The sequence below is a fragment of the Calliphora vicina genome, chromosome 2 (assembly GCF_958450345.1).
Source record: "Calliphora vicina chromosome 2, idCalVici1.1, whole genome shotgun sequence".
In the NCBI taxonomy this organism is placed as follows: domain Eukaryota; kingdom Metazoa; phylum Arthropoda; class Insecta; order Diptera; family Calliphoridae; genus Calliphora; species Calliphora vicina.
In genome coordinates, this window is record NC_088781.1 from 94,923,381 (window position 1) to 94,938,689 (window position 15,309).

Genomic DNA, 15,309 nt, shown 5'->3' on the forward strand with positions numbered 1-15,309 from the left:
TTTATGCTTTATATGGGGTTATGTATGTATTTATTTTACAAATGTATTAATTTTACAAAATTTAAATTCCAAAAAAAAATATTTTGATACCCATATTGACACAATGATTACAAAATTGAATGTCCGATAACATGTGAACTAGTACGAATATTAAAAATAAATTTAACAAATTATTTCTTAAATCAAGTAAATTTTTAAATATTTGAATTTACTTTAAAAGTAATAAAAATCTTCATACAAAATCCTTGAAAAATCTTGTAAATTATAGAATATCTCTATATTAAAGACAAGCTAGTATATGGCAAATATAGCGTTGTATGCGGATAGAAGAGCTGTAACAAATACTATATGAGTTGGTTTGTGAGAAAATGTAAATACATATTTACAAAAACTAAAATTTTTTTTTTTTATAAATGCTCCTGCTCACTTGACTCAAACTATGTTGGGGGACATCCAAAAACAAACCAAGGTTTATTTTGAGGTGGGTAACAAAATCACTCTTTTCCTGTCCATACGGAGTGAGTCGCTATAATATGTGTATGTATTTTGAATGATTATTTGTATATATAAATATTTAGTCATTTAATATCTCATGGAATATAGGATCGCAATAATTTTTTGTTGTATTCGATGGCTTGTTGAGTTATCTCGTTTACCTAGGCTAGGTTCATCGAGATTGTTCCTCAATCTAATTTGAAATACATTAGTCCTTGGATCGACCAATTTAAAACATCTTTGTTTCAATTATCAGTCCACTTTAGTTTGTCGTTTATTGTACTTCATTTAACTTATTGCTTTTATATCAGCTATAATCATGAGTATGATCACCACCTACATCAGCACCTATTTTATTCCCAACGTCCTGCACATCCTGCTCACATGCAAATGTTAAATTATCACCGCCAACGTGTTTCAATTAATTCCTGTATAAGCATGTTGTAGTTCTTGAACTCATTCTCGATTTTCGAGGGATTACTGATCTTCAGCAAACTGCGCGCGCGTTACGAGATCCGAAATATATCATTTTCTTCTTTAAAGTCGTCATCATCGGGTGTTCGATTTTTTATTGATATTACAATATTAAATACATTTGCGTTGTTTTCACCAAACCAAAGAATAGGTGATTGGTTTATAGGTATTTTACCTTACACACTCCATGCTAATCCTTATTTGCATCGCAAAATATTATGATTTTCAGAAATAAATAGTTACCTGATCATATTATTATATTTTGTTGTAAAATGTTAAATTTTTCTCTGCGTGTATTTGTGTTTGAGTGAATGTGTGTTTGCTGATTTACTAACTAAAGTTAAACCTGATAGTCTTAGCAAACGCATAAACTAACAATTACAAGTGCCAACAATGGTATTTTTTTCACACTCACACAATTACGAACATCTCTGTAGCTCTTGTCACCCAACAACAAAGCTATTAACTGACGTATTTATCGCGAGTATTTAATTGATGGTTATCGTAAATCCCTGTCTCAAAATTATCTTAAAATACTCTTTCAGCAACCATTTATTTATGAATAATGGTCTCATATTTAGTTCCGTTGCAACTCTGTAAATGCATATTATATTTGTTTTCAGTCACAGATTGGCTTTTTGTACATAGGGTATTAGCTGTTTTGATTGATTTCATTGATTTTCATTTCATGTAGTTTTCGAATTTTCCATATTTTCAATATACAAATTGTGTTGATATAATTCTCATACAGTTTATCCCACGTAACATAGCATGAAGTCAATATTCACTTTAGTGTCTCTTAGGAACCTATTGTGAAGTCACTTTAAAGTTTGTTTTGTACTGCACTTTAGAAGTAGTTACTTTATCCACCAGAAGCAATCTATTGGAGAGTTGTCGGAGGAAGATTTGTTTACAAGCAATCATTTATTGGCCTATCTGTGATATATCTTTTTAGATGACTATTTGTGGTCAACTAGCATCCCTATATGTTAAAATAACTAGTTATGTTGCTGATCGAGTAACCAGTTAGGTAGCTAGTAAAGTAACTGACGATATCTAATCAGCATATGAATCTAATGCGTTGACTACTTTGGACCAGCTATCGGACAGTCTCATTGTAATCAAAAAGGGTCAACTGACAGCTTAGGTCATGCACGTGTTAAAATATCTAGTCACGTTGCTGTTGATGTAACTAGTTCCCACCCTAAATGATGGTTAAAATGACAAGTTCAGGACTGTCTCCTAGAAGTGCTGGGTAACTATCTAGTGCTGCAAAGTGCAGCCAAAGTATACAATGGCTACATTTAAAACTACTGGGATTCCAATACAGATTAAGCTAAGCAAATGTGCATATTTGCACAAAAATAAATATACATACAACATATACTTAAGTATAGAATAATTATTTCTAAGAATAATTGGGAAAAGGGTGGTCATTTTACATGAAGAATTCATTCTTAGTAAATAAGCAGATTTAAGTTCACTCTTTCACACACATGCACCTAATTATAAATTGTTAAAATCTTGACTCCCAGTTTCCTAACTATTGAAAGCAAATCAGTCAATCAATCAATCAGGGAATATAAAAATTAGTTTACAGCAAGTGATACTTCCTAATAATTACTTTACACTAGTATTAATAGCATAATGAATTGGTGTAATTACCGTAGAGAGAAGGTACCGAAATCGAACTGGTCCCGTAATCCTTACCTCGGGGTAAAGAGCGGTTCTAGTTCTAACAATTCATATGATAATGTATAATGACAATAAATATGTAGCTTCTAATCTAATCTAAGACCGATATGATGTGCGAACAAATCATGGAAGAGGAAAATGTAATGAGAGTTAAGAGATATGCCAAATCTCTCCCAAAATCAACCAAACCCTGATTTGTACCACATGTATTGTTGTTATGGAATCGCAGGCACGTTTACCAGATCTTAATGCTATGGAGAACACGCACACAGAGAAAAAATATAGTTGTGCATGTTTACTGTAACCATTTAAATAGTGTTACAAGTTTTTTAACAATATTATAGTCACAGTAACCATTTACATGATTGTGGTAACCATAATATGGTTACTTTACGATTCACATGATTGTATCAACCATATACATATATGGTTACATTAAACAAGTATATGTTTTTGACAACCATTTATATGATGAATAATTTTATCATAATATGTTGTTCTCAGATTATAATACCCATAAGCCGAGAACAACATAATATGGTAAGTCCTTCATCATATAAATGGTTGTCACAAACATATAGTTGTTTACTGTAACCATATATATGGTTGACACAGCATGTGAATCGTAAAGTAACCATATTATGGTTACCACAATCATGTAAAAGGTTACTGTGACTATAATATTGTTAAAAATCTTGTAACAATATAGAAATGGTTACAGAAAACAAGCACATCTATATATAGTGCAGCAGGATTACTTTCAAAACCTTCAGTTTAAATCAGTTAAGGAGGTGAAAATTACAATTTTAAATGATTGACGGGATAGAAGGCTAAGAAAACTAGAACATTTCATAAATTTTATTCCTTATCGCATTTATAAAACAATAAATAAAAATACTTAATGTATTAATTGAAAAAACTTAGTCAATATTAAGAGCTTATTTTTGGTATATTTTGAGTCCTAAAATAGTTTCTAAAACCTTCAGTTAAATTTTTTGAGATACGGCGTTTTCAGTGAAAACTAGTAAGCAAAAATATTTTGAAAATGTTTTTATATAAAAATACCAAAAATTTTAATATGGAATATTTGTTTTAATGTGAGTTAATACCAAATCATGTAAATGTGTTTTTTTTAAACTATTTTTCGTATTTCAATTTTCTGTATAGTGCATTTACACCGAAGCGAAATCTAGTACATATGAGATTACGAGCCAAATCTAGTTAATTTGACGAGATTTCCCATACAAAATGAAATTTACTTCGTGACAAGATTTTGGGGAAATCTCTTTAAATCTACTTAGAACCAAGTGATGCAACCTTGAATTTTTAAATAATAGACTAAAAAATACAGCAATGTACAAATAACAAAAAAAATAATGTAAAAAAATGCGGAAAAATTTTAGTGGAAAAATATTTTCAATGGATGTAAAAATTAATAAAAGGTAAGTGATACATATGAAAATACAAATTATAATACTAAAAATTAACTTATTTCCAGAAAACTGCGGGGTTTTTTCGTCAGCTGTTTTTGATATTAATAGTCTAAAATCTTGCTGAATGTCAGAAAACAGCAGTGTAAACAGTATAGATTTTGACAAAGATTTCAATTGAAATCCGCTAGATTTCGCTTCGGTGTAAATGCACTATTAGTAAAAAAACATGTATTTCATATCATTAAAAACAATACTATTTTATATAAAAATTATTGACTTAACACAATTTAATAAATAATAACAAAAGGATTACTTTATATTGTCCTAAATTGTTGACGACGCATGTAAATGAAACGTCACGACCCTGAGGTACTGTTATATTAGGAAGTAGCGATAAAAACTCTGGTTCTGGTTCATCTGGTTGATTATGACCTGCAAAGAAATAGAAATAATATATTTGTGTAATTGTTAATATTAATGAATAATGCACATGTGCTGCGGACAAAAGATTTAATGCAAATAATAAAATAACAAGAAAGAGTATTATATTCGGCTGTGCCGAAACTTGTTTACCCAACATCAATATGTGACAATAAAATATTTGTCTGATATAGGTGATAAAATATGAACCGATCCTCGCACAAGTTGGTTGAATGATTAAAGTTCATATAAAACATATTTGTGTCCAATTTCATCACAAAATTAATTATTACTAGGATCGCCCGGTGGCCGAAATTCGACCACTTTAAAACGCTTTTTACTACTTTTAGGGAAAAAATTTAAAAAAAATTTTGTTCTGCAAATCTAGAGAAAATAACCTTTAAAACCATATATGTTTCATCAATATTGGTGGACAATAACATACTTAAAAGTGTACCACAAAAAAACGTGTGGCCTATTTATATATAAGATAAGACTATTATGAAAATTTGTATGGGGGCTAGGTGAAAACATTGTCCGATATTGCCCTTTTTCAATACCAAACAAACCTTATCAACATAGAGACGGACGGACTTATCTAGATCGCCTTCGATTTTCATAAGGACTCAGAATACATATACTATTTTGGGCCTGCGATGAATATTTCGATGCATTACAAACGGACTGATAAATTTAATATACCACCATAATTTTTGATGGTGGGTATAAGATGAGCGATGCATAAATAAAGAACGTATGTTTACTCTAGATAATAATTTGTCTATACTACTCGTACGACCTCAGGGTTTTCGATTAATGTTTAGAATTATGAAATAAAACATAAATAAAATTTCTTTTTGCGTTTTAAAATTTTTCCAAATTAATCAATAGCACAGGGTAACAAAATCAAAAAAAAAAAAAATGCTAGAGGCCTTTTAAACCACTACACACTTATGATGTGTTGTGGTTCCAGTAGTACAACTATGGTCCAAATTTTAAATTCTATGGAGAGGTTTTTTTTAAAAAAATTTTTGAATGAAATTATAATTTTTTGTAGACGTTTCTCCACATAATTAATGATTACTCAAAAATGGTTAGTCCAATATTATTAAGGTAAACTTAAAAAGAATTTATTTGGACCTTATTTGCTAAACCCAGCTCAAGTGAATATATGGAAAAGCAAAACATTAAATAAACATTCAAAAATTAGTTTTCAAAACAAATAAAAACGAAATCAACGCTTTTTGTGAAAACAAAATCAAATTTTGTAATTTTTTAATACACATATCCCTCGGTTAAATCGTGTAAATCGAAATTAAATATTTTTGTATGAGAAATCGTGTAAATCGAAAAAAAAGGCACAAATACGTATAATTTCAAAATTTTGTTTAGAAAATTAATTTATTTTAAAGTAAAGTATACACTGTAGTTTGTAGTTTTGTTAAAATGTTTGTTGCAATAACAAAACACATGTAAAATTTACACTCTGAAAATAAGCGAATTCACTTAATTGTAAATAAATTCGAAAGTAATCCATCGATTTTTATGATCGATATCTCATTTTGTTTCTATTACACGTGGCTTTGCAATCAATAAATATAAACAATTTCTGGCGTTTTCGATTTTTCATGATTTTTTTTTAAAAATTTGATATTTTCACATAAAAAATATATCTTTGCTTGAAGTTGTTATTATAACTCCAAAACTACTGAGCCGATTAAAACGCAATGTATAGTGAACATTTGTAAATAGCATGGGGAAAATGTTTTCAAAATTCAATCAATCGAAAGAAGAACATTAACTACGTATGTACGTATGTATATCAAACAAAAAAAGTAAAATTTTGTGTCACTTAATTCTGAACAAATTCGTAAAGAGTCAATCGATTTGTATGGTCGATATTTCATTTTATTCCTATTACATGTTGCGATAAAGCAATAAACCTGAACTATTTCTGCCGTTTTCATGATTTTTTTAAAATACAAATTATTATCACGTAACAAATCTATTTTTTGCTCCAATTTGTTAATATAACTCCGAAACTACTGAGCCGATTAAAATATATAAACGGATTAAAGGCTATATAAATTTAAAGACCTGCACATGCAGCATTGTTTAACATGAAGACAATTGCCACATGATGCTTTTGTCATGTCATGTTATGTTCTTTTACCTACTTAACAGCAACACGCAAAGGCAATGTATATCAAAACAAAAAACAAACGCAGCATCATTTTAACAACATCATAACACACACAACATTAAAAAAATTAACAGATGCATGGATGACATGGAAAATAATTTCAAGTCATTTAAATCATGTATGAGGCCTTTTTTGTATGAGATGATTTCAATTCACTTGTAGTATTTATTGTGTGCAATAAGAAAAAATCTATATTAATCTATATTTGTTTGAGCATCACGCCTAAACGGCTGAACCGATTTTATTGAAATTTGGAACGTAGATAGATCCTTACTGGGAAGCGTCAATAGGCTATATATTTTTTTTACTACGACAGGGCTAGCGAAGAGCACCGAGTCAAGCTAGTTGACTATAAAAATACAACTGAAATTTATATTTATATTATATAGTAGGTCAAAATAAAAATACGAAAGTACACCAATGGGTTTTTCAATGTTGTTTTGGAAAATTTTACAATATTTAGTAATATTACCTGTTATATTATTACTTAAAAAGGAATACGTGGAATATAAGCCATAAAATGCCAATAATTTTCATGGAATTAAAAATGTAATGTGTTTCACATACATATTTTAAATACTACCTGACTTAGGTACAACCGCTCGAATATTATTAACGGGACATTTAATAATTACATTGCTAAATAATATAAAACTTCATGAACAAAGCTAGACGGTGTTTAATTAAAGAAAATTAAATTAATGTATAAATCCTTAACGGTGAAGTTTATAATATATTTAATGATATTAAAGACAAACGTGTTTATTATACTCGTTGTAAAAACGTGTTTAAATTTAATGAAGTGTCTCTGAATCGTTCGCGGCATAATTGCTACAAAAATATAAATCTACGAAAATGATCCAATGGAACAAAAGCAACTGCCCAACGATTTGAAGAAAAAGTGTAGGGCATTTATTGCGTAACTTCACAGAATTTTTTTCCCTATTTTTTGTTTTCAAATAAAATCTAGAAGGCTTGAACAAAATTTTTTAAATTTTCTAGTATATTTTTATGTTATTCAAAAATGTTTGAAATTTTTCTTGGAAAATATTTAATTTTTTTATGATTTTCAGCTATACAATGAGAAAATATGTATACGTTTCAGACTTTTCTATACATTTAGAAATATTGGCCAATATTGGGATATTATACAAAAATATTTGAACTACATAATGCAATTTATTATAAAATAGCAACAAATTTGTGTAAAAAAATTAAAAATTTCCTTCATGTACAAATTAATAATATTTATGAACATGTTCTTATTCTGAATGAAAAAAGTTTGGGAAAAATTCATGTTCGATTAATAATATTTATTAAAAAATTCATTCCAATTATGAATTTCTTTTTCCTGTGTTACACTTTATTATTTATATTTTTTAAAAATCCTTATATTATTTGTTCTAAATATTTAAAAAAAAATATATAATGCTAAATAATAATAGTTCTCAGATTTTCACAGTTCAGCAGTTATGTACAATTTCATTCTGCTATGCAATTTTATTCTGCCTAACAATGCGACACTTGTTAACATCAATTCAATTCAAGCTACCACACATAACAACAGCATCATCAATAGCTATAGACATGACATGGCACAACACGGTTATCGCGGCGCGAAGACATGGTACAACATGGTTTTTGCGGCGCGATGACATTGAACAACATGATGTGCGCGTCGACACAACAAAACAAAGCATCAAATTTTGAAGTAAGACATTTTTCTACAAAATGTTGTCTTGTGCAGGCCTTTAATATAAATATAAACTTTTCTAAGCTTACTTCAATAATGTCGGTCGAACCCTTTTTGAGTTATCATAAATTATGTGGAGAAACATCTAACAAATTTACAAAAAAAATAAAAAAAATCTATCCATTGAATTAAAAATTTTTACCATTTTTGTACTACTGGAACCACAATACATCAAAATTGTGTAGTGCATTGGTCTCCAGTAGTACGCCCGCGGGCACCGTATATGTGTGAGTTTCTTATACATGTGAAACCGAAATTAATAAACGAACATGAGTTATTTAACAAGTGTTGCCAGTAAAGGATATTTTCTGTTGTGAGAGTTTGGTTAACAATGGTGGTTTAAAAAGCCTCCAAAATTTGTTTCGATTTTGTTGCCCGCACCAAAACATGAGATTTATTAATTTTAGTCCCAAATTTAAAAAAAAGGTTAACCGAGTGATATAAACCGGATAAACCGGTTAACCGAAAATCAACATTTTAAATTAACCGGTTCGCAAAAAACCGAGATTTCAAAAAAAAACCCTGTTTTTCGGTTAACCGGTTATCCGGTTTATAAACACTATATGTCATTCATAAACAGTTTTTTTTAAAAAAATTATCAAACGCTTATAGAACACATTCAGCCTAACTACAAATTAGTTCATTTTAATGTTAATTTTGGTTAAAGACTTTTTTATTTTAAAGTAGATCTTTTGTTTTTTTCGTACCATAAGAAATATTTAAAAAAAAGTTTTTAAAACTTTTTCCAACACATTCATTCGAATAATGGAAAATAGTTTTCAATGAATGTAAATAATACATGCTACAAAAAATAACCGTCTTAATACGAATTTTTGAAATAATTTTTTTGTAAAATAAAAATTTTTGGCAATCATTGAGAAGGGAAAATAATGTTTGGGAAATTATAATTTAATTTTTGTATTTTAAATGCTTTTAAAAATTCAGAACAATCGGTTTAGCAGTCTAGGTGTATTTTACAAAAATCGTAAATCGAGCTAATATTATTGCCTTTTAAACACTAATTTTTTATTTTAACAAAAAGCACGAGTTTAGGCAATAAAATAATAAATCGCTCAAAAGTCATAAAGAGATAACGATTTTACCTTATTTTCTCTGTATCATGAAATAATAAAAATAAATTTCAAAAAATTAAAAAACAAAAAGTACATAAAAATTAAAAACCCGATTATTTTTTATATGTCAAATAAAATTTTCAAACTATTTAAATATGAGGGTGGATATGACTAATTCGTATATATATTGTTGAATACTATTCCACACTTTCTTAAATTAAAATTTAGTAGAAAAAATGCCGCGACAAAAAAATAAATTTTAATACAACTATATAACAAGTAAGTAATTTTTACATAAGTATATATGTACATTAGATCTGCCCATAACAATTATATTTCCTTTGGATGGGTGTTGTATTGTACTTTAGTAGTTAAACTAACTGATGCAAAATTTAAGTCCAATTGGATAACAGAACTCAAATTTTGCTATTTAAATAACATTTTCTATACATTTGAAATGTATAAATCATAAATTTCAAATGAAAAATAACCAATTTAAACATATTAAAAATGCTTTAATCTAATTTTTGAGTCTAATATTTTTAATCTATTTTTTAAGGCAGGTCTAATATACAAGGCTTAAATAAGAACTTATGCATGTATGTTTACATTAAATAAAAATACATATGTACATTAGGGTATAACTTTGCTGTTATGGAATTATAGAATGAATTCAAAGTCGTCCTGGTATTTTACATTTTATTATATATAGGTTATTAAAACTAACTAGTAACATTCTAAAAAATAGCGTCCACATTAGTGCCCCCACAGGCATTACCCGAAGTGATAATGAAAGAATGCTGTATTAAAATAACTTTTCTGGTAGACTTTTTTTGCATTAAAAATTTTCATATAAACAATTTTCATTGTCATTACACTACAGAGCAGAGTATAAATTTAAGATATATTTTTCTTAAGTTTTATAAAAGTCGAACCAAAAATGACCTTTGATGTTGTTTGATTATAGCACAAATTTCGGGGTATATGTATTTAAATTTTTTTGGACTATAATATTCGGAATAGGTTTTGTTTAAAATTAATAAGAGTAAAGAAACTGAACTTATTCGCCAAAATATGACAAATAAATTAGCTTTTCCCGAAATCCACAAAATTTAAAAGGCAGGTACAATAAATCCCTAAGTGATGATCTAAAATTAATTCAATAAAATTTAAAAAAAATTAAAATGGAGTTTTGGAAATGCCATTAAAAAATCAAAATTTGTCAACCATATAATTTGAAATTAAATTTGTAATTTGGCTCAAGTTATTTTATTATAATTACTCTATTTATAATAATTAAAAAAAAAACACTGTAAAGTTATTTTAGACAATTGGCGAATTTTTAATAACTTTAAAATTTTTTAACTAATTTCTGTCGATTATATCTCATTAGAACAATAATAACGAACGCATTTCGATTATTTAACATTAAAATGCAGATATAATTATTTAACGCCAACATTTTTGCAAAAATTAAAAAAAAAAAAAAAATAATATTTTCCCTTCTTCTATCATCATAATATTTTCTAAAATCCTTGACACCTTGCTTTTTTTTCGGCCATACAATCTGGGAGCACTCTAATGTGCATACATATGTATATAAATATTTAACATTTAGACAATAATATAGACATACCTTGGGCAAACACCTGCATACTGTTTCTCCTGCTGTCGCCATCTCCAAAACCCATCAGTAAAAGTATGAATCCCAGTAATACGCTTATGCAGCATTTAACTTGCTCCATTGCAGTCTGTACTAAACACACGCGTTAGATGAATTCACTAGAGCGTACTGTTGAATTAGTAGCTTCTTAGGCGCCGCGGATGAGTAGGTACTTCTGTGTCAGTTTCAGCTTCAGTTTCAGTTTCAACTTAAAAGTTGCACCAGTTGTTTTTGTTGTTCTATATACACGTAGTAGAGGAGCAGAAAGTGTGAGTACTTCAAGACATTGAAATAAATGCTAAATGTGGCTTCCGGTAGTGTCAGTTGCGGTGTGGTTAATTTTAATGTTGCCAACGTAACTCCCTCCATCCATAGAGAAAAATTATATGCGTCTACAGAGTGTACGAACGAATTGGAATACGCCAGAACGTCGGCATAACAACGCTTTTCACTTGAGTAAAACAAAACAAAATCTGCAAAAGAATTTCAAAAATAAACAAAGTGTAAGTATTTTTAATTTTGTATGCATTAACATTTTGTTGATATCTTAATAGCTAGTGGTGTAACAACTACAGCAACTATGTTATAATGAACTTCAGTATTAACGCTTTTGATACCCTACTATAGGCGAATATGCTTTTATATGCATGTTTGTAGTGCAAAAAATATTGATTGCAATTCCACTCATAAGGTCAGAACTTTAGTATCTAAAATGAACGCAAAACTGATATTTTACTGAACTATGTAATTGCTTTAACTATCTTAAATAAAGTTCTAGCTTAACATGCTGCGCTTAATGGATTTCTGATAGCAACCATTTGCATACCAACTACGTACAAGGGTATGAAAATAACACATGCTAAATCTTGAGAATCACACTATTATATAACAATTAACCGAATGTGGTATGGCTTACCCAACCTGTCCGATACCCTCACTTTAAGACAAAAAACGAATACTGGCAACAAATCAATTCAGCGAAGTATGAAAACTCTGTATAGAGTAGTATATGAGTAGAGGAGGGATCATCGTCTTTGAGAATTTCACTATTCTAGTTCCCCAGATATTCGTCCCTTTCTCCGATCCTCTTAACAGGAAACTGGCATCAAAGTAATTCACACAAAGTTTAAAGACTCTCACAACTACAGTTCAATTGATATTAGAAAATAACTAACTAGGATCGGAGATACCACTCCACTGTGCTGATCCCATCCATTTTTATATCTTTTGTGTACAAAAATAACTCATGTCAAGCTTTACTTTAACTACTAATTCTTCAATATAACTATTTCGTTTATATGGGAGGGGCCGATCTCCGTAAATTTCAGCCAAACATCGTAAAAATATATGTGATCCAGGCAAAACTTAAAGACTCTCTAAATTAAAATTTACTTTGTAATGGCGTAACCACACCCATTGTTCCGGTCTCGCTATATTTAGCTAAACTTCGTACAGTGATAAGGAATAAATTTGTTATCACTCCGTAGAGTGATACAAAGTTTATATACTTTTACAATTCTGGTTCTCCAGAACTATAATTGTATAATAGGTGCCACGACCACTGATGCCATCCCGACCAAGATATTTAGAAATAACTATTTACTTCGTGACTCACCATCTGTTCCGATCCCTCCATTTTTGGTTAAACCTCATGACAATGATAAGAAATTGAATCATGTAAAGTTTGAAGACTTTCACAATTATAGTTCTCTAGATACTCGAATTTATTACCTTTTGTATTTTTTTAAACAAACACAAATTGCGAAGTGTTTTGCTTTTCTGCAGATACACCCAGAGTCTCTGTAGCGAATCGAACCCGCAACCATAAGATTGAAAGTATAGCACACTATCTTCTAGTCTAGTCGGGGCACCCTCTAATCTAATTCAAGCTATATTCAGCAAAACTTTTCCTCAATAACTTTCCGCATATCGAGAGATATGTTCTGCGTCTTTTTACCAGTTACTTGTTTGTTGGTAGAGTTACTACTACCATCGATTATAAAATAACTTATCCGATAGCTCTCGCATTTGTGTAAAACTAATGCGGTTTTTCTGTATTTTGGTAAATAACGATTGCGGTTTTTATTTACAAAATTGTAATCAGAAATTATAAAAAGGTTATAAAATACGCCTATTCTATACTTATTCATACAATGAGAATCTCTCTCACATACAAATACATAATGCAAAACTAGTGGCGAAAGTGGTAATTAAAATTATAAAATAGGGTTAATGTATGATATCATCAACATTTGCATAGGACCATATTCCACTTTTCGTAGAAAGTTGAAATTTGCCTAAGATATCTTTATTTTATCCTGTAAGGATCAAAAGATGTCAAAAATGCCCTTTAAAATGGTTATCCTTTAATATCCTTTAAGATTGCCAATAAATTCCTTTTAAAAAAATAGTGCGTTAAAGACCCAAATATTCTATACTAAATGTCAAAATTTCATCCTTTATATATAAAGTTCAAATTAAAATATAAAAAAAAATTTATTAGTATACAAAAAAAGTTTTATTAAGAAAAGTTCATGTTTATAACCTACACCACCATAGTGGGGGAGGTATAATGGGTTAGTGCTGATGTTTTCCACATTCTAAAATATTGTCCCAACACCCAGCTTAAAGCATACAAAACTGTTCAGAATCATTTTCTGAGTCGACTAAGCGATGTCTGTCTGTCTGTCCGTCCGTCCATGTAAACATTGTAATCAAACTACAGGTCGCAAGTTTAAAGATAATTCGACAATTTAGCACAAACCGTTATATTGCCCCAAAGACAAAGCCTATTGAATTTGGTTGGAATCGCTCCATTATTTCTCCTAGCCCCATACGATTGCCCTATTTGTAAATAGTTAAGCTCTCATAAATATCTTAATTATAAACATATTCAAACCAAATTCAGCACAATTAAGTTTTATACAAGAAGAACTCTCACGATCAAATTTTGTGATGATCGGTCAACAATGTTCCATAGCTCCCATATAAGCACTATTCTCGAAAATGTCATTAATATATATAAAGCTCTGAAATATGTCAGTATCCAAACAAAATTCAACACAAATATGTTTCATATATTTGCAAAGCATCACACAGGATTAAATAAAAATAATACGAAATATTTTACATATATTTTTTATCATTTGACGCCAAATTTGGCATAGTGGGATGATCAGAAATATTTTAAAACATTTTTTGAAAAATGTACTCCTCTGAAAATTTGAAGTCCTTTTAAAAGGAAACAGGATAACGAAATGAAAAACTGAAAATGCAGTTATTCTCCATCTCACTCACTCACTGACTCATCAGTCATGAGATGCGAGTGGGATATCTATCAAAATAAATGTGTTGTAACTCAAAACATGCAATTTTTGTTTGGCAAAATCAAAGACTTTGGTTTTAAAAGGTATCCTTTTTTATATATTTTTTTTTTGGCTCAAGAGAAAGCTTAGATATTTTAAGGTAATATTTAAAAAAAAATTTAATCAGCCGATTTTTTTTTATTACGTACCTACTAAAAAAGCCTTAAACAAAATTTGGGCGTTTTGAAAATGTATTTTTTGATATAACGTAGTGGAAATTTCGATTGCTAAATCGACACAACCTAATGAACATGTATCTGTAAACTTTTCTTAATCTGTGACTGAGCAATGATTGATGGATTTCAAGATGGAAGTTGCCAAAACAAATTTATTATTGACTCATGTGTGTTAAATATATTAAACATATCAATGATACATTATGGAAACCCCTTGTAGCCCTTGAGAATAATTAGACCAATTTTCATTTGTACAAATCTTTAAATAAAGACACAATAATAGATTTTAGTTTATGCAAATAAGCTTATATTGTTGTTTGTGTTATTCGCACACATTTATAACCAAATCGTACCGTCCAGCACCTCTATACGCGGTTATGAGTATATGTAAACAGTCATAACCTTGAATGCCCTAAGAGAGGACAGAAGAGAAGAAATTGCAATTTGTTGTTTGGATTATTGAAAACTCCCAGCAAAAATTTTGAGAATTTTTGTAATGACAATTAGTTATTTCATGCATTCTTTTGTAAGGAGTGGTGGTTACCCAGCACATTATTTT

General features: G+C 29.3%; 1 protein-coding gene across 1 annotated transcript in view; it reads right to left on the reverse strand.

Annotated features, from left to right (window-relative positions):
* Positions 1-11,398, reverse strand: part of DIP-lambda (Dpr-interacting protein lambda) — a 101,561-nt gene extending 90,163 nt beyond the window's left edge. The window contains exons 1-2 of the mRNA XM_065500888.1: positions 11,183-11,398; positions 4,411-4,529 (exon numbers count right to left, since the gene is read on the reverse strand). Of these exons, the coding sequence (XP_065356960.1) occupies positions 4,411-4,529; positions 11,183-11,291 (228 nt within the window). The 5' untranslated portion in view covers positions 11,292-11,398. The remainder of the gene's footprint in view (positions 1-4,410; positions 4,530-11,182) is intronic.
* Positions 11,399-15,309: the final 3,911 nt, after the last annotated feature.